Source organism: Dermacentor variabilis, chromosome 2, assembly GCF_050947875.1.
Source record: "Dermacentor variabilis isolate Ectoservices chromosome 2, ASM5094787v1, whole genome shotgun sequence".
In the NCBI taxonomy this organism is placed as follows: domain Eukaryota; kingdom Metazoa; phylum Arthropoda; class Arachnida; order Ixodida; family Ixodidae; genus Dermacentor; species Dermacentor variabilis.
In genome coordinates, this window is record NC_134569.1 from 85,359,884 (window position 1) to 85,386,325 (window position 26,442).

The 26,442-nt window shown below is 44.5% G+C and overlaps 1 protein-coding gene across 4 annotated transcripts in view; it reads left to right on the forward strand.

The window, feature by feature from the left end:
- Positions 1-26,442, forward strand: part of ctrip (E3 ubiquitin-protein ligase ctrip) — a 149,989-nt gene that overhangs the window by 72,971 nt on the left and 50,576 nt on the right. For all 4 annotated transcript variants that reach the window (XM_075681177.1, XM_075681176.1, XM_075681179.1 and 1 more), the window contains exons 17-22: positions 2,943-3,214; positions 6,961-7,351; positions 16,916-16,997; positions 17,162-17,268; positions 20,360-20,542; positions 24,777-24,887. In XM_075681177.1, coding sequence (XP_075537292.1) covers positions 2,943-3,214; positions 6,961-7,351; positions 16,916-16,997; positions 17,162-17,268; positions 20,360-20,542; positions 24,777-24,887 — 1,146 coding nt within the window. The remainder of the gene's footprint in view (positions 1-2,942; positions 3,215-6,960; positions 7,352-16,915; positions 16,998-17,161; positions 17,269-20,359; positions 20,543-24,776; positions 24,888-26,442) is intronic.

The following is a 26,442-nucleotide window of genomic DNA, read 5'->3' on the forward strand; positions in this document are numbered from 1 at the left end:
TAGTTGCAATGTTAGTTAATTTGTTTCTGTAAAAAGAGAGTAACAGAAAGAGAATGCACAAGTACAATTTGTCACTACACTTGAGCACTTCCGGCACACTGCAAGTGTCGTCTGCTTGTGTTACAATGGGCTCCATTTTGACGAGAGCTCTGCGGTCAGTCGGTATCAGTCTTTTTATGAGCACTATGATTCAACTTTGTTGCGTTGTGGACTGCAAACATAGCGACTGGCAATATGTCAAGCTGTGACATCGTGTCCCTCTACACGGCAGCAGACGAGCAAACTGGCTGCAGCGCATTGGACTGCCGATATCCGATCGGCGCCAGGATTTGTGGATTGCGGCCGTCACTTTACACCGGAAGATTACTAACACAATTGCGTTTTGCGAGTTCGTTATTAGGGTAAACGAAAGCAAGAAGACAGGGCCTAGCCGCTTGACCATGCCGTTTCATGGGATGAGCAGAAGTGCAAACGATAATGATCTGCATGGTGCAGCCACCTGGTGGTGGTGAGCTCAACCAAACACAGCAGTAACAAAGTGTATTCTTTTTTTGCTGTTGGTGTAAATTGTTCGCAGGAGCGTAATGGTTAACATGATGTTTTTCTTAAATGTTTAAAATGTTTTAAACTTGGTTAGAGCAATATTAGCTCTCTGTTTGGCTGGTTAAGCTCTGCACCAACAGGTGCCTAGACGTGCAGACCGGTCAGGCCGCTCACGTACGTCTACGCTAAAGTTGCTACACCAGCTTGAGTTTGCCTCCACTGTTCCGTCGAAACGTTCAGGTAGTGTGTTGTCACTGGAATACCAGACAAGTTCGGCGCTGCGACAGAATGCTCGCAATGCACGCTGCTTCTGTAGCTCTCGCTTGGGGTCGACTGCCAAGCAGCTGGCGGAGAGTTTGGAGAGGCTTCACACGCTCACTCCTAGAGAACCAGAAGTTGACGACACGATGTGCCATCGTGACGCAGAGCCAGTTAAGGCGGAGCTTAGCCCCGATCACTCGGCGAACGAGTTGAAGGGAAAATGCATGACTATGTAGGAGGGTAACTTGTAATCGTCTGTAGCTCTCTTAATGTGAGACATTTCACACAAATTATGGTGCGAGTAATTAACTTTAGATGTGCACTACGCGTCTACAAATTTTGTCCAAACCATTTCAGGGGCTCTTTAAAATTGTCAGGCGGGATCGGCAGCAACCTGGCTTAATGTTTTGTTTTGGAAGTGTTATTGTAGGGCACTGGACAGCTCCTCACACCTTTAGAACATTGGTGTCATTCATTGTGTTGTAGTGTTGTACACCAAAGTGCTCTGGCAGACTATTTTTGTTTTACCATGGGACTTTAGGGTTCAACATATTTACTCCGAGCTTCTTATAGAGCTGCTGTGCCTCGAGGTATCTCATTTGTGTAGATCAGAACCAGGAACCATCTGGCATTGTGTGAGCTTTCTAAAAGCAGAATACGCAGTGCTTGTATGGGGCAACAACCTTTTGCAGGGGCTGTGGGTAGTGGTTGAATAACTAACTGGCCATGATGACTCTCAGCCTGTACTTATCGCATGCATGCTGCCAGTGTTCACCCATTTTGACTTTCTCGTCAGCTGCCCCATCGCAAACTCTCCCTCCCCATATGGGCTGTGATGACAGATGGTCACCACGGAGGTCAAGATTAAGGGAGGGCGTGGCTTTCGAAACCAACTTTCTTATTTTTTCATCGATTTTGGTGAAAATTGGCAGAGGTAGTGGCATTGTTTCTGTGGTGTTATCATAGAAATTTCAAAGTTATATCTCAACTTCTTTAGTTGCAAATTTCTTCACCTTTTGGGCTTGTCCCAACTCTTAGTGATGGCTGTCTCTAGTGGAACAGGGAAGCTTACCGCTTAGCATCATTCACATAATGTCTGTTGCATTCAGTAGCGCACTTTTGTCTTTTTGTAGCAATGACCACGTGGCCAAACAAAGGCTTACAGCAGCATATTGAATTTTTTTCCCTAGACAACAGCTTAGGAGCTAGCTGCACATTAGAAACTCATTGCTACATGGGCAGCAATGCAGCTGAAACATGCATGTCTTGCAAGCCAGCACTTATGTGCAGGATTACCCTGTTCCTTTGCAGTTTGTTGCGCCAGCTACTATATTTCGAGAACGTTGTATGGTACAGGCTTTTTCTCCTTTGAACCTTGTGAGGGCCTGAAGAGTTTACGGAATGCAGTGGAATGTTGAGTATTATGAGTGCAGCTAAATGTGACATTCTTCGTGCTTGGTCACTAAATCCGCGTTGCTGATGCGCAGAATGCTTAGCCATGGGTGTGAGATGTCCAGTAACAGAGGGGTTGGCCGCGCTTTTGTGGTGTTTTTTTGCACCCATTCGAACACTCGACGAGATCATTGTGGTCGAAATGTCAAGAGCTCACGAGGTGCAAAGAGCAGACACCCCTACGGAGTGACCGCTGGACCAATGGCGAACCACACTGGTGTCACGTGGCGGCTGCGTCCCATTGGAGGCTCCGAAACACCGTTCAATCATTTGCTTTTTGTGTGCCTGCTTCTGTGTAGAGGAGGTAGCTGAAGCAGCAAATTTGAGGACGGAGAAATGTGCTTTCCGATGAGACTGAGATGGCACTCGGTTGTGCCATTGTGGAGATATTGTCTTGAAAAATGCTATTCTTTCATGATTTCTGCGAAATTTTTCGCCACCTTGGCTGATACAGTAAATTTTTTAGAGCACTTCTATGTGGTTTTAAGCAATAATATTTCAGGATCAGATAGAAAAGGGGTTATAGAAACTGAAAATGTGATTTTCAGTAAATTGATTTCCTTGGCCGCTTCACACGATGTGAAAGCTAGGTCCCCGCTTAAGTGCACTTGCTCTAAACGTAGGTCCGAGAGCAAAAAATTTCTGGTCTGTAGCTTCCTCTGCAAATGTTTCCTTTCTTTGTGCAGGTGTTTGGGGTGCACTTTCGACGAGAGGGTGTCATGCACAGAGTGAAGCAGCTGGCTCAGGAAGAAGTGTCCACAGCTAGTGGTGATGGGTCATCTGGTGCAACCAAGTTTGCCGAGGACTCAACTGCTCTGGCCAGCTCTAGCCGCGACGGCCACACAGCTGCCACTATGCTCTGGGGCGCTCTGTCCTCCTCCTCAGTTGGTCACCTTCCACCTATGAACAATTCTGGGGACAGTGACCACTTCAGTATGGGTGCAGCCAGTGCTCAGATGTGAGTGTACTGTGTTAACTTCAGCTAGAGCACTAGATTCATCGACTAAGGTTTCTTCACATTAAATACAAGTGCTTGGTGTCGCACCTTGACAATAATGCATAGTTCTGTCGATGTCATTGCATTAAATCGTTAACTGTTTTGCTCTCAAATGAATTACATTTAAACTCAAATTTTTTCATGACACAATCACAGATTTGGGACACGCTGTTAATGTCATTGCTTAGCAGACGTGTTTTACAGTTAAACTTGGTTATACCAGAATTCAAGTGGCAAAAAGATTCCATTGTTATAAGTCATAATTGGCATAACCAGATTGCATGGAAGAAGCAGAGGACAAACATTGAAACATTTTATTTAAATAGACAGAAACAAGTTCTGTTCAACCCACTTACAGCAATACTTGCCTTAACAATAGTCTGATGTAACAATGAGCAGGCACCCTGTATATTTGTGTGTTCTATAGTAAATTTTCCTGCATACTTCAAGGTTCCCATGCCACATTATGGGCTAAACAATTAAGTCTGGCTACTGGGTCTCTGGAACGCCAAGGAATGCGAAATCATTGAAAAGAAAAACATTTGAGCCGCTGCACCCATCTACATGACGCATCCGCCTGTGTGCCATGTACAGCATGCCTTTGTTGCATCGCCAGCCTTGTGCACCTCTCTCCACTCTCCGATTTCTCTGATTCTTCAAATTCTTCTGAGAGGCTGAAGGGAGACGGGAGAGAAGCATGAAAGGCGTACACAGAACTCATGTGGGTGCGACGGGTTGCATTTTTTTAAATGCGAAGCATTTTGTTGCCTACTCGCAACAGAAAAACTGTTTCTGACCTGATCTGATCTCTAATAGTATGGTTCACACATTAAAAAAAAAGGCTGTGGTTTGGCGGGGGTGCATATTGAATCGGGGATCACGCACTCAACAACTGAGTGTCCTATCATTAGGCTATGTGCACAGGCCTTGAATCTATGAATAAATATGAACCATAAGCATGAGTCCCTCGCAAAAATAAGATAAAAGTGCAGTTTCAGTGACCTCGTTACTTATGGCACCTCGTTACATACAGCATAGCACCTCGTTACATACAGCCCTGACGGTACTTATGTACCGTCAGGGCTGTATGTCAGGAACAAAGACATAGCAAGATTAGTTTGGGTAACATAGCGTCTTGTCGTGGATTCTGGTAAAAATGTGCAAGTGTGCTGATGTATGTGGCAGTTGCTTTGCACTGCAGTTGCATATAAAAAGGCTCTGTTCGGGTTACACTCGTTTGTGAAAGAGAGAGGTAGCAGGTACAGGGCGCAGTGACGTGGCATCTCATCACGATTTCTCATGCCAGGAAGAATGTGGTTGGCGTGATGTAGTGTAGTGTTGCTTGCTTTGCACTGCATTGGCACAGTACAGCTTGGAGTGTCGCACATTTGCCTCGCAAGCCATCTTCCGAGGAATTTCTGGAAAGAAAACATTGTCGTGCTGCAGCAAAATACAGCTGCAGTAGCCACCACCCAAGGACGTAGGTCAGGATTGAAAATATAATGCAGCAGTGGAATGCCGATACGAGGCCAGCAAGTGGCAGAATGCAGATGAAGCAAGTGCTACTCAAGAACAAAGTCTTCATGCAGTGAATGGACGATCCACACTGCAAAAGAAAGGAAGAAAAGCATCAAAGCCACAATGGAGTCGCAATGGAAGAATAATAAGAAAAATGTACACATAAATAAAAAGTTAACACATTACTTTGCATCTTCATGCTATTATTCAGAAATACTTCGTGGACGATCATCTTAATTTGTTTTAGCAATCAGTTTTTTAATTATCTTAAGGCATTTTTCCTCCTGGCATACACATTCAGTACTCGGATTTAATTAACACCAATAACCAACCCATAATAACATTGTAGCGATTGGTGTTCGTCATATGTTGCTAAATCCAGTATTGCTATAAGTGGGTTCGACTGTATTTCTGCATATTGTTCTCACCAAGATGATACATTGCCTGTTTTAATACATTCTTTTTTGTTTGTGCCTATCCTTACTAACTCTCTGTCCAACTTTGGGCCTGACAGTGCATGCATTATTTGTCACAATTTAGGTTAGTAAGGGATTACTGCATGTTAAGGCAGCCTGGTTCTGAAAGTGATATTTATTTTTCAACCAATATTTATGGAACTATGCATACTTGTTTAGTTCTTCATCCAAATTTTAAATATTATTTCGTTTTTTTGTACAGGGCAATTATTTCAAAAATTATCTAAAATGATTAAAAACCACACTATTATTTTGGACCTCCATTGTTAGAAAATGCCGAAATAAAAATTTAATCTTAAGGCATGTGTCAATAGCCCATAAGGTGAAGAATGCAATAATGCAAGCATTATTAAAAAAGAGGTCCATATAAATGCTATTATAATGCATAGAACTTCACTTTTTGCAATGTGAGAACAGTGCAGCAAGAATTAAGAAAGATAACTAAATTTTGAAGCCAGAACATCAAAATCTGCATTGTACCACTTATCATACCAGCTTTCTACTGCAAAAAAAAAGTCATTCTGTCTACTCTGGCTGCTGCACATATCAACGCTGGCAGATTGCAGAGCGTAAAAAATAATAATTGCAAGAAAATAGCGTAAAACAACTTGGATAGGAGGAACATGGGTTTATCTTGTTAATTTTGTTATTTGTTGCCCAAAATATTGATCCTTGATGCAAGATACTTTACAAATTAGTGCAATAAGTTAGATTTTAAACATTACAGCTTTAAAGGGACACTAAAGGCAAATACTAAGTTGGTGTGGGCTGTTGAAATACCATTTCAGAAACCTTGTAACGCTTGTTCGTGCCAAACACTTGTTTCATGGGCAGTTCATGTGTGGCAGCTACAGCGTTTGTGGGAAAGGAGTGAGCCAATGTATTGTGGTGCATCCACCTCCTAGGTATCAAAACTGAAATTGGTTCAAGAAAACAAAAGTTGTAGCAAATTCTTCAGGGCACTCTTATGATTTGCCAGTATTTTTTATAAGGCTTACAGGGCTTGGACCTTCATTTAATAACAAGCCTAAGTGGCTGATAACAAACCTTTTCTTCTTTAATTTTTCACTGTTGAATTTATTTTTGTTGCATTTTATTCTTGCCTAACATGGTGCTTTTTAGTGTGAAAACACGAAAAAAGAAAACAGGCAAAAGTAAAGTAAAGATGAGTGCCAAAGACGAGGCCAGTGCTTGTGTCCTTTTGCCTCTCTCTGTTATCTTTTTTTTGAGTATTTGCGCTAAAAAGCATCATGTTAAGTAAACACTAACTTGCCCAAGAAGAAGTCATTCTAAAGTTTATACTTGCCTACATGAAGCTTGCTTTTTGAGGCCCTATGCTGTTATTGCAGTTAGTAATGCAGGCAAGCATTAATCTGGAAAGAGTTATGCAATTTCGGGATCTAGCGGTTCATTCAATTCGCCCTGGACTTCAATAACTAGTTCACCGCAGTTGAGTGCTGGTCTTGTACTCGTGCCGAACTAACCTGGCACCTGCTGCATGAGCCTAGCGTTAACGCTTCTGTAAGTACAGGGAGCGTTGTGGACTCGTCCTGCATGACATTTGCATTGGGTAATACGAACAGTTACATACATATGCCATGTTGCCCTGGTAAAACAAATAGCAAGGCACAAGAGGATGAGAAAGTGTAGGTGAATCTGATGGACTGTCGTTATTAGGAGGTGCTCTGCAATGCTGCTCTTGTGCCCTTGCAGGCGGCTAAGTGACGTGCTGAAGCGCAAGCGGGCTGCCAAGCGGAGTAACGCCTCGAGCCGCAAGGTGCGCACGGAGGAGGGGCCCCGCAGTGGGGAAAATCCACCCCTAGGTCCTAGTGGCCGGCGGTCCGTGCGCTCTGTGAGGGACAGCCCGTTCTCACTACCGCCACCGCCGCCAGAAGGCACTGCCAGCCCGGCCAGCAGCACGTCCCTCTCTCCAAGTGGTGGCACGGCAGGGGGCTCAGCCGGAAGTGCAACAACGACATCGCGTGGTGCTGGGGGTCGGTTGAGTTCTGCAGCAGCCCGCACCACATCGTTCCTGGCCAGCCTGAACCCAAGCCGTTGGGGTCGCTGGGCCAACCCACCACTTGTGGGACATCTCAGCAGCCAGGTGGGTGCTCTAATAATGTGACTAGGTTACCTAATTTGTATGTGTTTAGAAAGCAGACAATACTAAATAAGGGGTCAAAACAGGGCAAAGCAGCACAGCACCTGGTGTCATTTTTTGTCTGATTTTTAGCGCTGTTTGCTTCCAAAACGTGTGCTCTTAAGGCTGTTGGAATCTCAGTGCTGACACCCGTTATGGCAATCGCACCGCTGGCACGAGTTGTTGCAATCGGGTCGCAAGCCCCAAGGGTAGCGTTGGCCTGGCGGCCTGGGGCACAGCTGGTAGCATCCGAAGGTCTTGGCAAAGCATGAGTCGACTGCTAACAGAACAACTTGTTTATTCTAGCATCGCAAAAGAGCGGCCGGTCAGGTCGACCGAAGTGGAGAGACGGGAGAGCACGTTACTCAACAGAAGAAATCGGAGCCTCTCTCGGCGTCCGGGGGCAGCTGCTTTTATACTCTCGGAGTTGAGGGCAAGAAGGAACGCCTCGATAGAGGCGCACGTGACGGCACCGCTCGGGCACGTTGAGACGAGTAGGTGACGCATCCGCCGGGCCGGCGCCGGTCAGACCGCCTCGCTTCACAGTTGGGGGAGCTCCTCTCCCCGGCTGCCGCGCTTTGACAAGCGTGGGCACCAACATACACACACACACACACGCGCGCGCACACGAAGACACGTGGCATCAAAACATGCCTGGACGCGCTTGGCGGGGAGGCGTATCGGCGGCGCTGAACGGGCCAAAATGTCCGCCGCTTTGAACGAAGCCCCGGCGTCCGTTGCATCCGCGCCGGTTATACCGCGCGTCGTAGGCGAAACGTAACAAGGCACAGGCCAAGACAAAACTAATCATCTGGCCATAATACCCCTGTCAAGCCGGCAAGTTAAGTGCACTTACGGGGAGTGCACTTCGGGAGCTTGAGTGACACTTTAGGCTACGCGGTGCTAAACGGGAAAACAGAGTGCACTCTCATTAAAAAAAAAAAAGCGACAGACTAAAATCATGTTTTTGAAGATGTAGATTAAAATAAAAAAGTCTAATAAGTGATTGCTTTAGTTGTATTATAAATAAAAAACAATCATAATCTATATTTACTCAACAAAAAAAAAAACATTTTTATCATAAGTGTTGCAAGTCAAGGCCGGCCAAGACGAATGCCTAGCCAATCCAGAACAAGATGGTGGCGTGCGACGAGGCGGCATTTGATCCTGCTGGAACAGAATATCAGCGAGTTATGCTCTGATTATATTGTTAAAAGCTGTTCAACAGCTAGAATTAACTTCTGTGTCCTTATGCTATGCATTACATTTTGTACCGTTGAAACCGCTGGCGGCAAGGCTACATACTCGGCCAGTAAAGTGCGTTCCGTGAATGCACTCCGACCGGAGTGCACACTCGTGCGAGTACACTCAGCTTGCGACGTTTAGATTTGGGAAAGTGCACTTAAAACCGAGCGCACTTTCCGTAAGTGCACTTAACTTGCCCACTTGACAGGGGTATAAGGCCATAAGTGTGAGCACTTAAGGAGGGACATGGGTTGTAGAGCTAGCCTATGTTATTTCTTGATCAAATCTGTAAACTGCATATGCTCATTCAGTTTTTTGTGCCGATTCTAAATATCCAATTATATTTTGCATATGCATAGTAGTTGCCGAGATAATTGGTAGTATTTACCTTCTATTGTTTGCTGGAACAAATAAAGCTTAAGTGCTAAAGGGAGAGTTGTAAACAATGTATAGACGGATACTGCAATGCATAAGGATAGCAACGCTGGAAAAAGATTCAAAATTGAACAAATAATTGTCATTTTACTGCCCCTTGAAGTTTTGTGTTCACAGTATCAATAATACGAGCAAATGTAAAACAAATTTTGGAGTAGAAAATTAGAAATCTGCTCTCAGTGTTGCTTTTCCAACACATTCGCTTCATGCTAAAAAAAAAAAGAAAAACAGCTCTAGCTGTCCTGGATATAAAAATACTGATGCAGCAAATAAGCAAAGTGACCAAAAACCATGTTTTGAGAAAACTGAGAAAAAAAAAGACGCTTTACTCAATGCTATACAGTAATAGCTAATTCCATATTTACACTCGGAATTGACTAGTAAGCCCCAGGCATATAGTCTGACTGCTTGGCTGCACTGACGTGCCTCTTTTTCACGGTCTGCTGCAGGTTTTCGCCTGATGAGCGTTTGCATGCTGATGCCACAGAATGACTGTCATCTTTTTTGTTCATGTGCTTCGTACTGAGGGAGCTATGGTTTAGCCCAAGCTCATTCAATATGTTTCCAGAGCTTCTTTCATCGCCTGCATTAAACTTTATAACTGCCTCAGCTACCACAGCTTCGACGCTGAACAATGAGGCATGTCGCTCCTTGGGTGCAAGTGCCCATTTCATGGAGTGCAAGCACTCATTTCTGTTCTGCGTTTTTCACCGTAGTCAGTGCTGAAGCAACTTATCAGAAAGTCTCTGGTATACCGTGTGGGGATGCGCGACTCTCGCGCGTCCCCTATGTTTTTCCCGCATGGCGCGTCTCCTGTAATCCGGCTTCGCCGTGTGGCCTGGTGCCCGCGGCGGTCGGAGTGGTTGAGGCGCAGTACGAGAGAGGGCGCAAGTGTTGCGCTGCTAACACCGCCGACAGGCGGGGTTACTTGGGCGCTGAAAGACAAGGCGCTTCCTCTTGGTTCGGGACAGCAAGCAGGGCGGACGTGCCGTGCGGCGCGTGCGCCGATCCATGCTTCTGCGAGACCGCCTCGCGTGGCTGCCTTGGAACACGCCACCGTTGGCGTGACCGTACACGCGAACGACCAGGCGTTGGGATCCAGCATGGGGCGAACATATTCGCTCGCTATCCGGTCGCGGTGAGTCGGACTCCCTAGATTTGTCGCGCGCCCATCGGCATGTTTTGTGGATAGCAACTCGGCTAGTAGGCATTGATCTATGAAAGGTGCAATAAATGCCCTTGTGATTGTTTGTTCTACTGTAATGTCGTTCCTTTGTCCCAAGAGCATGGGTGTGAGAACCCCACAATGCCAAGGCCATAATCCAGCTCACCTCTGACGATTTTCATGCTGCAGTTGCAGATTTTGCAATTTGCAAACGTCAGCAAAGCATTCACTGACTCCAAGCTCACAATTGTGAATGTCGTAGCATCAGGCCGGGGGGCCGTGGTATCGGTGCGTTCGGTGAGGAAGCTTTTTTTTCGTTCCATCGCTGGAAGGGATGGCACCTTCTGAAGTTTCATTGCTGCTTTTCCTTGGATGTCTTGTAGCTGCGGAGCTTGCAGAATTTGCGTCACGTGGTGCACATGGCCACTGTCCGCAGTGCTGTCGGTAGCCGACAGGTTCGCTGGGCTGGCATTCGTTAGGCCTAGCGCGAGGAGCTCGGCCGGCTTGGCTATCTCATCACCAAGCACCTTAGGCATCCTTGATCGTTGTGGGGCACTTCTTGAAGTTTTCGGCCCAACGACAGCTTTATCCGTTTCCTAAATTTTTGCTTGCTGTGGAACTTCACTTCTCGAGCCATGACTGCCTACTCCGTTGGTGACAGCAAAACTAAATGGCACACGGGTGTGCGCGCTCCTGTGCCGTGAAGCAGACGATGGAAAAGCCACTAGGCCAATCGGACTGCTCATTGCGTCAAGCAGCCAATACGAGCATGTGCTGGTACATCACAATGACGAAATTTTATTAGAAAATTAATGCACAAGCGGAGTCTAGGGTGGCAGGAAAGAGCGGGTGGCTGCTTTTTCAAATGAGACCAAGATGACCTCTGCGCGACGTGAGAAAATGTGGTTTTAGAGTAAATTCTGGCTTAGGTCCTGCTCAAATAGATTGCATAAATTAGTGTTGCGGAAAAAATACTGATCCATGAAACTAGAAACTTCGCAAATTTGAGCAGAAAGAGTTCAAGATATCGAAAATACCATCTTCAAAAAATCAGCTTTTCACGATTTTCGGCCTTTAAGACCTGTGTCCCCCTTTAACCTGCAGGGTTGTACTAGAATACTCTGGTAGTATGGAGTGCAGCAGGCACGTACCCAGGGGGGGGCCCGGGCCCCCCCCCCCCTTGAAATCAAGTGGCATACCCCCCCCCCACCCACCGCCACCACTCCTCACACATTCCTAAAGCGCCGTCAGATCAATGTTGAGACTTGGCAGCTGTTCATCGGTCAGCATTATGCTGCCTTTTTCACTCCTTTTAGATGGCGGTAGTTATCGGCATCTCTTGTAATGTGAAGGACAGTTTTCTCATAGATTCCGCACCCGTGCGATTAACTCGAGATGCGTTCAGTTGTCGCCATCTATTCAACCGTCACGCGCATAGCTGTTGCTTTTGTTAGTTCAACCTTCTTTGTTTAGGCTGATCCTGGGACCAGGAGAGGGATGCGGCTGTTACTCAGCTGACCTGTACTCTCATGGAACGAGTTGCGGCCAGAGAAAACGCCAAATTGCGTTTAACTTTTCCTTTGCTTCATTATTTTCTTGAGTTACGGCTCGCCGCGACGCTGGCAGATGCCCGGAACCATATACACGGGATATGGGTTAGATAAGGTGCGAAATAAAATAATGTGAAAGAGCGTCCATCATGAAACCCTACAATAACCCTTAAACCCATAAGCAAGATGACTGTCACCCGTTACCTCGTCTGTTTTTCCCTAATTGTATAGCACTTTTCGCGTAAAATTGGCAACTGGAAACAAAAATCGCAAGGAGTTCAGAAATTAAGCGATCTACTAAGGGAGAGAGCCAAGGCAACAACCAAACTGCAAGCAAAAGCGAATAATAAAAAAAGTTAGCCGTTGTTTATGAAAATATTTATGGATCAACATCTTTTTATTGAAAAAGGAAGTAGAGAAAACGCTGCCGGAAGTAGAGAACAATTACTTGTTTTGAATGACGCTTCTACAGTTATCGGTCGAACCGCCTCACGTAGCCACTTCTCTGCTGTGCTTATGTGGGTGTTTTTCTAACCTTTCGCGGTGAGCGCAGTACGTCTAGAATCGCGGAGTCCTGCGCTCTACGCGGTTGTATGGGACTGGCTGCCGCACAGCGTTACGCAATTCACGGAACTGTCAAAACTGATCAACAAGGCGAAAATAAATGATATTCGAAACTATAACATGAGAAAGACTGAAGAAGCCGTAAAAAATGAACGCAGCCTGAAATCAGTAAAAACGAAACCTGCCATAGGACAAACCATGATGTATGCACTAAAAATAAGAAGGATAATATCATCAGCAATCTCGAAGATATAGTAAAAGCAGCGGAAAAATTCTAAGCTGACCTGTATACAGTACCCAGAGGAGTCACGATACCTCACTTAGAAACAGTAATCAAAATGATACAGAAACACTCCTATAACTAGCGATGAGGTCAGAAGGGCCCTGCAAGACATGAAACGATGAAGAGCGCGAGGAGAAGGTGGAATAACAGTCGATTTAATCAAAGATGAAGGCGACACAATGCTTGGAAAACTGGCGGCTGTTTATACGAAGTGTCTATCGACTGCAAGGGTCCCAGAAAACTGGAAGAATGCAGACATTATATTAATCCACAAGAAAGGAGACGTTAAAGAAATGAAAAATTATAGGACCATTAGCTTGCTCCCAGTATTATATAAAATATTTACCAAAATAATCTCCAATAGAATAAGGGCAACACTTGAGTTTGTCAACCAAGGGAACAGGCTGGCTTCAGGAAGAGATAATGGATCACATCCATGTCATCAATCAGGTTATCGCGAAATCTGCAGAGTATAATAAGCCTCTCTATATGGCTTTCATAGATTACGAAAATGCATTTGATTCAGTAGAGATACCAGCAGTCATAGAGGCACTACGTAATCAAGGAGTACAGAACGCTTACGTAAAAAGCTTGGAAAATATTGCTACAGGCATGTGGTATTTGTTTCTTTGAACGAGGCGCGTGGGCGCCATCACTCCAGAAAAGAGGAGGAAGAACGAACTGGGCTCGCGCTGTGAATCTGACCGGTCAGCGCTGCAAACGTTGTTGTAAATATAATCTGTAAATAGTTTCTCGTCTTACTGACTCGTCCTTCACGTAAGAATATCTACAGAGGTTCTACAGCTACCTTAATTCTACTCAAGAAAAGCAGGGAGATACCTATAGAGAAAGGGGTCAGACAGGGAGACACAATTTCTCCAAAGCTATTCACTGCGTTCTTAGAAGAATTCAAACTAGGAAGGCTTAGCAGTAAAGATCGACGGCAAGTATCTCAGCAACCTTCGGTTTTCCGATGACATTGTTCTATTCAGCAACAATGCAGACGAGTTACAACAAATGATTGGAGACCTTAACAGAGAGAGTGTAAGAGTGAGGTTGAATATTATTATGCAGAAGATGAAGATAATAATAAATAGCCGGGCAAAGGAACAAGAGATCAGGGTCGTCAGTCGGCCACTAGAGACTGTGAAGGAGCACATTTACCTAGGTCAATTAATCACAGGGAAACCTGATCATAAGAAGGAAAGTCAGAAGAATAAAAATAGGTTGGATCGCATACGGCAGACATTGCCAGCTCCTGACTGGAAGCTTACCATTATTATTGAAAAGTAAGGTGTGCAATCAATGCATTTTGCCAGTGCTGACATATGGGGCAGAGACTTGAGAGCAAGTTAAGGACCGCGCAAAGAGCTATCGAACGAAGATTGCTAGGCATAACGTTAAGAGCGAGAAAGAGAGCTGTTTGGATCAGAGAGCGAACGGGTATAGACGATATTCTAATTGACATCAAGAGGAAGAAATGTAGCTGGGCAGGTCATGTAATGCGCCGGTTAGATAACCGTTGGACCATTAGGGTTACAGAATGGGTACCAAGAGAAGGAAAATGCAATCGAGGACGACAAAGCACTAGGTGGAGCGATGATATTGGGAAATTCGCGGGCACTAGTTCGAATCGGTTGGCGCAGGACAGGGGGGATTGGAGATCGCAGGGAGAGGCCTTCGTCCTGCAGAGGACATAAAACAGGGTGGTGGTGGTGGTGGTGGTGGTGGTGGTGGTGATGGTGATGATGATGATGATGATGATGATGATGGTGGTGGTGGTGGTGGTGGTGGTGGAGGTGGTGGCCCCCCCCCCCCCCCCCCCCCGAAAAAAAATCCTGGGTACGTGCCTGGAGTGCAGCATTGTTGACACACTGATTAAAAAGCTGCTGTTTTTTCTCAGGTACTCTGCCATTGAACATCGTTGTGGGGAAGGACCAAATGCTTTGGCTCTTCACACTATGCTTGCCACTTTCTTATTAATACCAATTTGGACTCCCACTATCTAACTACATATGTCACCCTTGTGGACACCTTTGTTTACTGAATTCCTACTGCAGCATGTGAGAGTGTGGTGCTCGACGAGCTGAGGAACTAATTGCATCAAGGCTTACTGCATTATAACTTGACAGCAGCTGAATCTGAAAAATTGTGTAGTGTGCTGTAATGCATAGAAAGTTTTGGTCATTCTTGTAATTCCTCTAGGGGCATGTGGCAGTGTTGTAAAGGTGTCTCAAAATTTGATTGGTCGCTGTTTTTTTGATACGCTCAAGCCTGTATATATCGAACTCGCAAAATAAGGGGGGCTAGGGAATATGTTTGATACAATGTGTAACTCGATACAAAACTTTTTAAACAATTTGACAACATAAAAGTGCATGCAATTTGTAAAAGCACTTTATTGACAAAATTGACATAATTGCAGCTTACCATGGCAAAGAATAGTCCCTAATCTTCTGGGAGAGCATGCACCTAAATATCCACATTGTCCAAAGACTCTGATCAGCTGAGGCCACATCCTTCCATGCACAATGGTGCAGAAGCGCCAGAACAGGACAGGCACTTGCATCAAGTTGGAGCAGGTGGGCGAATGATCTGAGTTGTATTTGTGTTGTGATTCACGACTGCCCAGGTGCAGCCGGACTAAACCACTTTTTCTGAGAGGGTGTTGGCGGCTCGCCCAGCTGCAGTGCAGGAAAGCCAACTTCTGGGGCAGTTTTGCACTGTTTTAAGTTTGATATATAGTTGGTGGCTATGCTTATTCAATGTAACCACACCTTTTCCTGTATGTTCTCATTGAAACTTTACACCGTTTGGAACTTGTTCGATATAAGGGGTAACTCAGTGTAAATGGGTGTGATATAGCTGGGATTGACTGTACGAAGTTGTAGCCCTTTTTTAGGGCAGTGTATTTAATTTTCTTTACGAACCAAACTTGCCACCTTCAAAGTACTCTCCATTATGCTTAATATATTTGTCCAATCTGCGCTTGCATTTTTCGAAGCAGTCTTTAAACTCTTCTGTTTTGATAGCTGATAGCTCCTCTCTAGTTTTTTTATTTCTTTCTTCACCTTTTCTACGTTGTGAAAACCCAATCCATCCATGGTCCTCTTCAGTCGAGGAAACAGAAGGAAGTCACACGGAGCAACTAAGGGGCGTGGGGCAAGGAACTCGTGCTCTTTTTGGCCAAAGACTGGCACACTGAGACAGCTGCAAGAAATAGTTCATTGTCGTCGTGGGAAAAAGCAGTTCCTCAACTTTAACAAATCAGGCCCTTTTTTTTTTTGTTGCACGCTGTTAAGCAATATTTTCAGTATGTCTAAATAGAAAGATTTAACAGTCTGACCAGGTGGAGTGAACTCAGAATGCACTATTCCCCTCATATCAGAAAAACAAATTAGCATGGTCTTGATGTTTGTCTTCACTTCATATGCTTTTTGTGGGCAAGGTGACAATGACTTGATTGATGTTTGGTTAGCAGTTGCAAGAATAGTATCATGTGTTGTCAACAGTAATGAATGACCTTGGAAATAGTCTGGGCTGCTTTGGAGCTGTTCTTTCAAAGCACAGCATGTTTGCACTTGATGATCTTTCTGCTGGTCTATTCAGCCATTCGAGGCACAGATTTCGTAGCAACCCTTCTCATTCCCAAATCTTCTACTAAAATTTGCTGAACTGAGCTCCAAGGTAGCCCATATAATTTCCCCAGCTCTTCAAAGGTCTGTCGCCACTTTTCAAGCACAAGTTTTTTTTTACATGTTCGTGAAATTGACGGATGTTGAGAATGAGGTTTGTCATTAATTGACACTTCCTCTTTTTTGAACTAAGAAAATCACTCGTATGCCTGAATTCTTCCATACCACTGTTCTTGCGACCAATGTTTAGCATCTGAACAGTTTCTGCGGCATTTTCGCTGAGCAAGAAACATTTTACAGCTGCGTGCTCTTCACTTAAATCATCTGTCACAAAAAGCAAGGAGCATGACTAACTGCTTTCACACACAGAACACAAAAAAATAATAATTGCGGTACCCAGAGAAACCCTTCCCGGGGGAAGCCACTGGGTGCAATGAACTCGAAACAAGTTTCTTAATGCTCGTACGGCGGGAGAAATGCTAAATGCATGCTATGGTAGCTCCGTCCAGCGTAGGTCTATTCCAGCTTGTTTTGGGTACCCCCTTGTATTCACTTCATACATTGTGAGGTATGGTTCCTGGGGTCATTTTCTGTTACTGCATTATTGTACTAAAGTGGCAATCACAATTGCATTTTTTTTTTCATTGCCAGGAGTATCCCATGGAAGTGAAGTCCAGCATGGGTTCGTTTTCTGGAAATAAAGAAAAGATAAAGCTGTGGATTCATGATCAAGGTAAGTGTCTCGCATATTTGTGCATTTATGGTTTGCTGTGGGTTTTTTGTCCCAGCTTCCTTCGTTTGATAAAATTAGCCCTCAGAGCTTTTATTGTGCCAGTAGTTTGTAGAGGGACAACTTTCGTATGCATCAGCCTCATTCTTGCCTTGTATTTGTTGCAGCCAAGCGGTTTGATGACAAGCACTTTACATCTGACCAAGGAAGCTCTCATCCTGCTCTGAACACATTAAATCGTCTCCTAGCTTCTTTAGAGCACCTAGATACTTTGGTAAGAAAATGGTCATTTATTGTACGTACAGTCAACAACCGATTTTACGGACATGCCGGACAAATTTAACTAAAATATAAATTAATTTAAAGTGAAATTTAACATTTAAATTTAAAGCTTATCCCTTAACGATACACACATGAACCTGCCAAAAGTACGCTCGCAGCTTGTCATGCATGGCTGCGCTTGCTCAACATGGCTCGTGCTTTTGCCACTGTGTAAAACGCAAATTACGTGGCATATACAGCAGCTTTTCAGTCTGTTTACAATTTATACATTTGATAGTGAATTACTGTGCTCCCCTTTGACAGTGGGCAGTACTGTACAACTTCAGTTGGCTGAAAAAGGCAATTAGCAATTAAATTAGCAGCAAGCTAGTTACAGGCTAGGTAGAAACAAACTCTAAGCATTCTGTAGCGTGCACAAGGCCCTCATAAAAAGGCCATGAAATGCTTTTTGAACATAGTAAGAAATGCTGGTTATCTGTCGCAAAGGTAAGCTAAATGTTATTGCAGTGCATGCATCTAAGAATTTACAATCGCCTGTCAAATAGCAATAAATTGCTTGTTCTTGCTTCTGCAATGTCGTCATGCAGCAGCTTCGAAAGCAGCTGGACTTGCCAATGCTATTGGCTGATTTTGTGATCGCAGGAGCATTCTCGGCAATACATAGTAGCTAATTCTTAGTATAGTTGCCAACTATACTAAAAAGAAAAGAGAGAAGGCTGAATACTGGTGCTATAACTCCACCTATAATTGAAGGATACGAAACATTTTTGTGGCATGAGAGTCGTCAGACGACATCCTTTAATACTACGGCCATTTTATTATTATTAGTTGGAAAAATGTTTCAGGGCCACTTTAAATATACTACGTCAGTGATCTCAAAGTCTGCAAAATTATTTTATCTTTGCACTCTGTTGTGGGGATCGAGGTGCCTTGCCACGCCTCATCCTCCAGCTCGCGCCGGGAACTGCCAGGAACTCCGGGAACCGCCGCTGTAATTGCAACATGGTGGACACGGCTAGTGCGCCGGAGCTAATTTTCTGTAAACCGTGATTCTCTCTCCCCGGCTTGAATCGCCGCGCGAGCATCACTGGGACGCGCCCTGATTGGCCTCTCGAGTGGCAGCCCCTGGGCGCCCTCTCCACCCGAGCTCTCTTCCGCTGAGCACTTAATCGCCCTAGCAGATGCTCATAGGCTCGCGATGAGTTCACTACATGGGACCTTTGCTCCTGCGACTCCTGGTTCTTACGCTTGGTGGACCGCTTACCGGTTAGACCTAGCGCACCGGGCGCATGTACTCGATTGGCCTTGCGGTGAGCCTTTACCCGTAAGCGCAGCGACTGTCGCACTATGCTGCATCTGGGGTGAATAAACCTGCATTTGTTGGGGATCTGACTCTGGAGCCTTCTCTGTGCTGTGTCGGAGAGTCGATGAACCCTGCCATAGCGCTTTTGTGCATTGTGGAGTGGAGGAGCATCGTGCCTTTCCTGACCGTCGCTTGTAGGGTGAGCCGTGTGCCAACCCATCTCCTTAGCGTGTAGGTGCATCTGCTGTGTGTGGCCTCCGAGAGGGCAGCGGCGTGCTGTTTAGGGCAGTCTGTCGCGGCCATCGCGGGGTGACAAGCCCTTTCTTCTCTATATAGCTTTCAGTGTGCTATTGGAGACAGAAAAGAGAGAAGGCTGCATACTGGTGCTATAACTCCACTTATAATTGGAGGATACGAAACATTTTTGTGGCATGAGTCGCAAGACGATATCCTTTAATACTAAGGCCATTTTATTATTATTAGTTGGAAAAATGTTTCAGGGCCACTTTAAAAAGGAACAAACACTAGTGTTCATGAATGCGCACACTCAAATACTTGATAAAAATACCTTAAAACTAAACATGCCAAATGTTGTAAAAATATCACATTTGGCTTTCATATTAAATCGAAATATTAACCCTTTATCTCTCAAGTCCAAGCTGTATTTGTTCTCTGTATGTACTGACAGCTTGTCAAGGACGAGTTGTGTGCATCAGCTTATTGTGTTGGCAACTGCTGGCTTTAGTTTGCAGGCTGTCGTGCACAGCGGGAAAAAAATTGCTGGCTCTCCCATAATCGAGAGTAGATGTAAGCATGAAAGTGCAACCGGCAAAGAAGATTGGTTGGAGATACTAGCCACAATGTTAAAATGGGTGTAGTGCATGTTAGCAATGGCACACCCCACCATACACACTGCACCACGCCATACTGTGCACTGGTCCATATGCTGCCCAACTAGAAGAAGGCTGGCCGAAGGCGGCACAACAGGCAGCGAAAGATGCCAGGGAGTCAGAGCGCATTGCCCAGCTAGAAGAACTGCCCAGAGGAGGCACCACGCAGTGTGGCACCATCTCTCGAGGCGACTCAAAGCCCCCGCCGCAGAACTCTCGGACCGCCAAAAGAGCACAGACAACCCTGTCTCAGTGGCAAAAGATGACAATGAAGTGTGTGGTGTCCTGTATCTGCCTTTTGAATGTTGCTATTAGAAATGACAAATGAAATTTCAGCAGACTAAAAGTTACAGCCTGAGTGATATTGTGAACAAGCATTAGGAAGAACTCGGAAGGAGTATTTTTTGTAACTTGTTTGGGCATTAACTAACGTATGTAATGCGGTCCTGTACAAAGGGCTGGGGGCCAGAGACCGCATTATTGTACGTTTTGACTGGTTGCCCGGTTGATCTTATTGTCGCAACTTACTCGGAGGTTCTCATTTGAGTGCCTGGATAACAGCTCTGGCTTTCTGCTCAAGGTCACCTGAATGTCGCTGCTAATGGGAGCTAAAAGCATTTGATGCTTAAATATGTATCTGCTGACATCCTGCTCAGTTTCTATTGAGTACAAATGATAAACCATGCCATTATACTCTTTAGTTGGAGCATAATGTAAAAAAACTAAACGAAGTAGAATAAATTCGCACATTTTATGCAATATTCCAGAAAATAAATTCAGAGAGAAAGGGTTAAATGCTATTCTGATACTACTTGATTCCTGCTAAGTGTCTTGTTCCATTGTGTGTGCAGCTGTGTGAGACTGATCCTTTTGTCCTCGACTGTATATAGACAGACCAAGGACTTCAGGCTCTGCAGGAGATTCGTGCAGTGCTGCTGGAAGGGGATGTCTCATCATTTGAGGTCATCCACAGTGGCCTTGTGAGTCGCCTGCTCAGCTTCCTTACGACAGCCAATTGCCATCGGGATGACCGGTTACGCACCTTTCTCCAGGTTTTCCTGCACACCCCACAGGTCAGTCTCTGCATCAACCTCTTTTCATGCTTGATGTCAGCTCACGGTAGTGTTATTGGAGTCCTCGGAACACTTATCAAGCCACCATCTTTCTGTTCCAAGTTGAGTAGATATCAAGCCACCATCTTTCTGTTCCAAGTTGAGTAGACTGATGGTTGGAAATTCTTCTAGCATAGGTCAAAGCAGCAATATTTAAATATTCAGTATATTTTATTCACTTGAACAACTCATAAAATTGCTGCCAACCGCACCATCGCCCAGTGGAGCTTGCCAGAACCATCATTGACTTCGCAACTCGCTGCTTCCTGATTGGTTAAAAACCGAGTTGCAGATAACCACTGCCTCACAGCAAAAGTGTAATGAATTAAGAATTTATTTTGAACTTGTCTGCTGTAATCTTTATATTCATGTAAACAGGTATGATTGTAAATGAAATCACTGCAACCACAAAGCTGGTTTGGGGCGCTGGCTGTTCTTTCACCTCGGGTATAGTGGCATACCTCTGGCCTCTGAGCACCAAAGCTTCTCCTTTCGATTTTGTGCACTTGTGAGCAGCCTTGTTGCCTTGCTGCCTCGTTTTGCATGTTGTTCTCATGGTGCAGGTTTCTCAGCTTAGTGCATCGTTGTTGCCACTCCCTTTTTGTTCACAGTGCTGCACTGAACTAAAGCTGAACTGAAGAGATATTACGTAGTCCCGGGTTGCCCAACCAGCTTCGTCAGCAACGAGGGTAACCAGAATCCGCGAACATAGAACATGTAGGCATTTGCAGAGTACAAACTTCCGCTACATAGGCGCTTCGGGCTGTGTACACCTATCGCTGCCATTCTTGTTGCATTTATCTCTACAATCGTCAAATCTGCGCAACCCGTGACCGAAAAGTGATAGCTTGAAAAGTGTTTGAGGGGCCCTTTAAAGGGACGCTAAGGACGATGCTAAATCCAGGGCTCATAGAGGCGCTTAAAACTCAAGTTCTGTTTTCTGCTATGATCAGTAGCTTTAACTTTGTGTACTGACTGCAAGTTCTAGGCGAGCCAAGAGTCGAGGCATTCCAGTCTGTGATTAGAATCTTTATTGTAGGGAGCCATCTTGTTTGTGAAGGCTGGGGATGGTTTAGTGAGCACTTTTTTTTTTTTTTTCCTGTGCAATCAAAAGAATTAGCTTGAAACCGAAACACTGCCTTAAGCAGTCAGGCATTGGAATGGTTTAATTCTTGAAAATGCTTTGTAGGGGCCTTGAAAGCCTTTGAAAAATTGCACTTTTACCCAAAAGCTGCTGTGAAACCTATAGGTCAGTTTTGACTGACAAAGGATTACTTCAAAACTCTTATTTTCGTTAATTTGGCAGGAAAAGGTTGTTTACTGGAGAAAATGAGGGCCAAAATTGTTTTCTAAATTTGTGCAGAGAGCTCGATACGAGTAAGTTGATGCGACGTCGCAAATTTCATAGTAGTAATTGCGTATTCTTGCTATTTTGGCGGAGGAACTGTATTCTAGAAACTTACTAGTGTTTATCCTTGGTTTACTTAAAATGCGGTCTAGTCCTTCTTTACTGAAAAAAAAAATTAAATGGACCTGAGTAGACTCTGCTCAAAATCCATGGCATTATAAAGAGCTGATGCGGGAGTTTTAGGGTGGCATTGTCACCCACTCGTTTTTTGTCATTTCTCAATTTACAAACCTGCTCTGATCTTAAATTGCTGTTTAGCTTTTGCAGAAGCATAATTTATTAGTACAGGTTAATTTCATATTCCTCTTTTGTATCACTGTAACATTGCCAGTGCTATACAAACGGATACATGCACACTTAGCATTTGTGTCAGACTTAGTCGAACGCCTTTACAGCAAAATGACCTGTATAACGATGGATTTTGTATGTCCCTGCCGATTTGCTGTCCACCATGTGTATTGCAAGTGTCTCTCCAGTGAAGACCCCTACAATGAATTTGCCTCTCCATCAAAGGAATATAGGCTACCTCGAGAGCTGATTTGTTTCACAATGAACACACGTAGCGGTGCCGCCGCTTCCCTCCATAGCGACCACAAAGTGGTGTGCACATAGGAAGCCCCATAGTGAGGGGGGGGGGGGGGCACATCGCAGTAGTTGAAATGTCTCAGCAAGTGTGAACCGTCGAAGCGTATTCCGTCGGAAAAAGTGTGCCGAAGGAAATCTGCAACTTCTTGCACTAAATGTCCCTTGAATTCATGTTAAGTAATGGTTTTACATTTAAATAAATAAAAGATTTATATACCACGTGCTTAGCTGGTTCAAATGGGAGCTCAGTAAAACCTTGTTAAACCATAGCCGCTTAAACAGTAGTTTCGTATTAAAAGTAGTAAAGTCAAAACCCCTACTCAGTGGCCATTGAACATAATGTGTTTTGTATCCGCATAAACTGTACCAGCTTATTGCGTACGCATCGGTTAAAACGTAGCGTTTCAACTTTTCGTCGCGCAAACACGGCGGTGAGTCGTCTCCATCGGCCGGCCCGGCAGAACAAGCCTCAGAGATCGGAACAACGGCCTCCAAGCACCCTGTGCGTTTGCGCGTGAAGCCACATCAACATCACCATCATTTCGACGCCGTGCCAGAGAGCATTATGGCGTCGTGCAAGCGAGGACTCGCGTCGTTCCCAAGCTCAGATAAAAAAAGGCGCTGCGTGCTCAGCATAGAAGAAAAATTAAGCCTTGTCCGTGCTATCGAACGTGACACGAAGAAGTCCGTGCTGGCACGCGACAAGGATCTGCTGTTGACTACGGTGTATAGCATTTGGAATGCGAAGAAGTTGCTTGGCAGCGCTGCTGTGACCGCGAGGACATGTCGGCTACGAGGTTCGACTTGTCGCCATCGTTGCCTCTGTTGTTACCAAAGTGTCGCCTACCGACAGTTATAATGACGACACGGAAAGCGACAGCACGGGCGATTCAGGCCCGACAGTGGCAGAAGCTACGCGTTACATCAGCCTAATGAATGCAATCGTTGCGACGAGAACAGGGGCGCGATAACGTAACTCTATTCCAAACGAAAAGTATTCCAAACTCCGGCACCCAGCAATGAAAATGCGCCCCCGGGACTTCTGCAGCACTACTGTGCGCGTGCATGGAGAATACGTAATGCCAACGAGGAATTTGCCATGCGAGTGTTTGCCGAGAAGAGGGGGATGGCTGAAAAGCTGGCACGCAGCTTCAGTAAGTTTGAGGCCGCTTTCGTCGTGCTAGGCCACGGCGGCATCAAATGAAAATAACACTTTTGTTGCGCGAAGTGAATAAATACTGCATGTTTTTTTCCCCTTTCATCGCACTCTCTCTGAGTTCCGTTTTCGACTGGTAAGTGGGCGATCTCATGCTATTTCGGTTAAACAGTACTACCGTTTAGTACGTAGTTTTTCCGAGCTCCGGCCAACTACGGTTTAATGAGGTTTCACTGTAGCGTGAAGCCAGGTCTTCACAACAGGGGGATTTGTATGACGAAAAATTTTGGAGGTCTCGTGCGCTTCGTTATAACTGTACAGGCTGTCGTATGAATTCAGACATTGTATGAGATCATAACATGATTTTTCGACCTTGTGCCGCAGATAAATGTAGCTTTCCCTAAAATTTCACAAATGTCCATGCACTACACCACTATTTTTGGGACCCGCCGTGGTTGCTCAGTGGCTATGGTGTTGGGCTGCTGAGCACGAGGTCGCGGGATCGAATCCCGGCCATGGCGGCCGCATTTCGATGGGGGCGAAATGCGAATACACCCGTGTGCTTAGATTTAGGTGCACGTTAAAGAACCCCAGGTGGTCAAAATTTCCAGAGTCCTCCACTACGGCGTGCCTCATAATCAGCAAGTGGTTTTGGCACGTAAAACCCCAAATATTATTATTACTATTTTTGGAGCCAACTTCCTAGTGCTGATAACCTGCTTGGGTGCACAAAAAATGGTCTTCAATTATACTTTAGCCATATTGCACACCATTGGCGATTGTCAATTAAGATGTCAAGAACCATGTGCGGCTTACAACACAGTTTTTGGTAGTTCGTGAGAAAAACCTTAGATTCATTGCCAAAAACTTTTGTGGATTTTGTTCTCTCTCTCCTGACTTTTATCATTCAGATGCATACAGTATAAAATTTTCATTTCATCAAAGAAATTCACTCCAGAAAGGGGTAATAAACGCAGCTAGTGCTACTGTATGCTACTGCACCTACTACAAAAGATGGCTCGGTTGTGTGTACTTCTCTGCTGCAGTACAATCCGGATGTGGTGTATGACCACGTGATTCCATCTCCGGGCCCGCTGAGCGCCTTGGTGCAAAAGCTCAATGCCTGCGTGAGCCAGCTGGAACAGTTCCCAGTCAAGGTGAGGTTTAAAATGATGGCTATTCTGCTTCTACTATGTAGATTGTAGAAACAAACAATTCTATTAAAAAGAAACTAGCCTGGTAGTTTTTATCCTAAATGCTGCATTGATATGCATAACGCCGACTTTGCTATATTTGTCTACATTTAGCATTGCGATGAAAGTGCTAATCTCTGCACCAAATCGGCTTTTTCCCTGTCCGAAGAACAGTGTCGAAAAGTCAAATAGTTGCTTCACCACTGTGCTTGTTAAGAAAGCGAAATCGACGCAGTTCTCTGCAACCCCCTTAGCGCATGAAATGCGAGTGAAGCAGAGTGTAAATGCTCTGATAAGAATGTCTAGTATCTGTTGCCTGAATATATGTGGAATCACTTGGTGTGCTTTCAATGCATCATTTCTCATCTTTTTCTTTATTAATTGGCGGATTACATGCCTGAAGAAGAGAGTTCACAGCTTTGGAGAGGACAAACTGACCCACTGTCTGTTTTGATATGTACAGCTCTTCTATTACTATTGCATCCCACTTTATAAAAGTATTTCAGACGGATATTGATCACCATTATCCAAGGTGTTATGCCCTGTCTGCAAAGTAATTTATAGAAGGATATTTCAGCAGGATGTAGTTGCCTATAGTTGCCTATACTTGAAACCCATTTCCAAAGTGTGGCAGAGGCAAACATTGTAGACTAACTTGTAGAAAAAAAAGAAAGGGAGCTTTGGGTACGTGACTGGCAGTTTTTGTTATGATGAAATGCAGTTTTTTTCCGAGTGAAAAGCAGAAACAACAATGTTGTAGCGAGTAGTCTGGTGAAAACGTGAGAGTACTGTTTGCCTGAGCACATCATTGCACATTGCAAGAAAGGTTTCCAACAGAAATCATTTGACTTGGAACAGAAGGGAAGAAGACACAACACACCAGTGAACTAGCAACTGAATGTTTAAGGGGAGACGTGGGTTCCAAAACCAATTTTGTTAATTTTAGTGTGAACTGGTTGATATTAAACAGGATTGTTAAGTTTCTTCTGCTAATTGCAAATATCTAATTTGATTTTGTATATCTGCATTAGAACAAATAATGCAAAGTTTTTAATACAGAAATTCAGTCCATTTCTTACGGGACTTTTCGAAAACTTAACTTTGTCGAAAGCAAAAACAAAGTATACGGCCAGAACGCCAGAGAGAAGCTCTAGCCAGTGATGCTCTTTTTATTGTTCTCAGTGCACTTATAATGCAAAAAAAAAAAAACATATGTAAACATAATTGCAATATTTTTGCTAATTTTCATTTGTATTCAGTGGCAATTAAAATTTAGCCAACAACTTCAGAAATAAATAAATAGCATCATTGGCTAGATCCATTCGACACAAATATATTGCTACCAAACATTTTCCTGGCACTTAGAAAAAACATATGAAGATCTCCCATAAGGCAGTGTGTGGTGTCCAAAAAAATGAAGCTGAGAAAAACGAATTTGAACTTTCAGTTCACTGTAACTTTGAATGACCTAACAATATGGCAATATGAATTGCATCACTACCATATTTATTCGCATAAT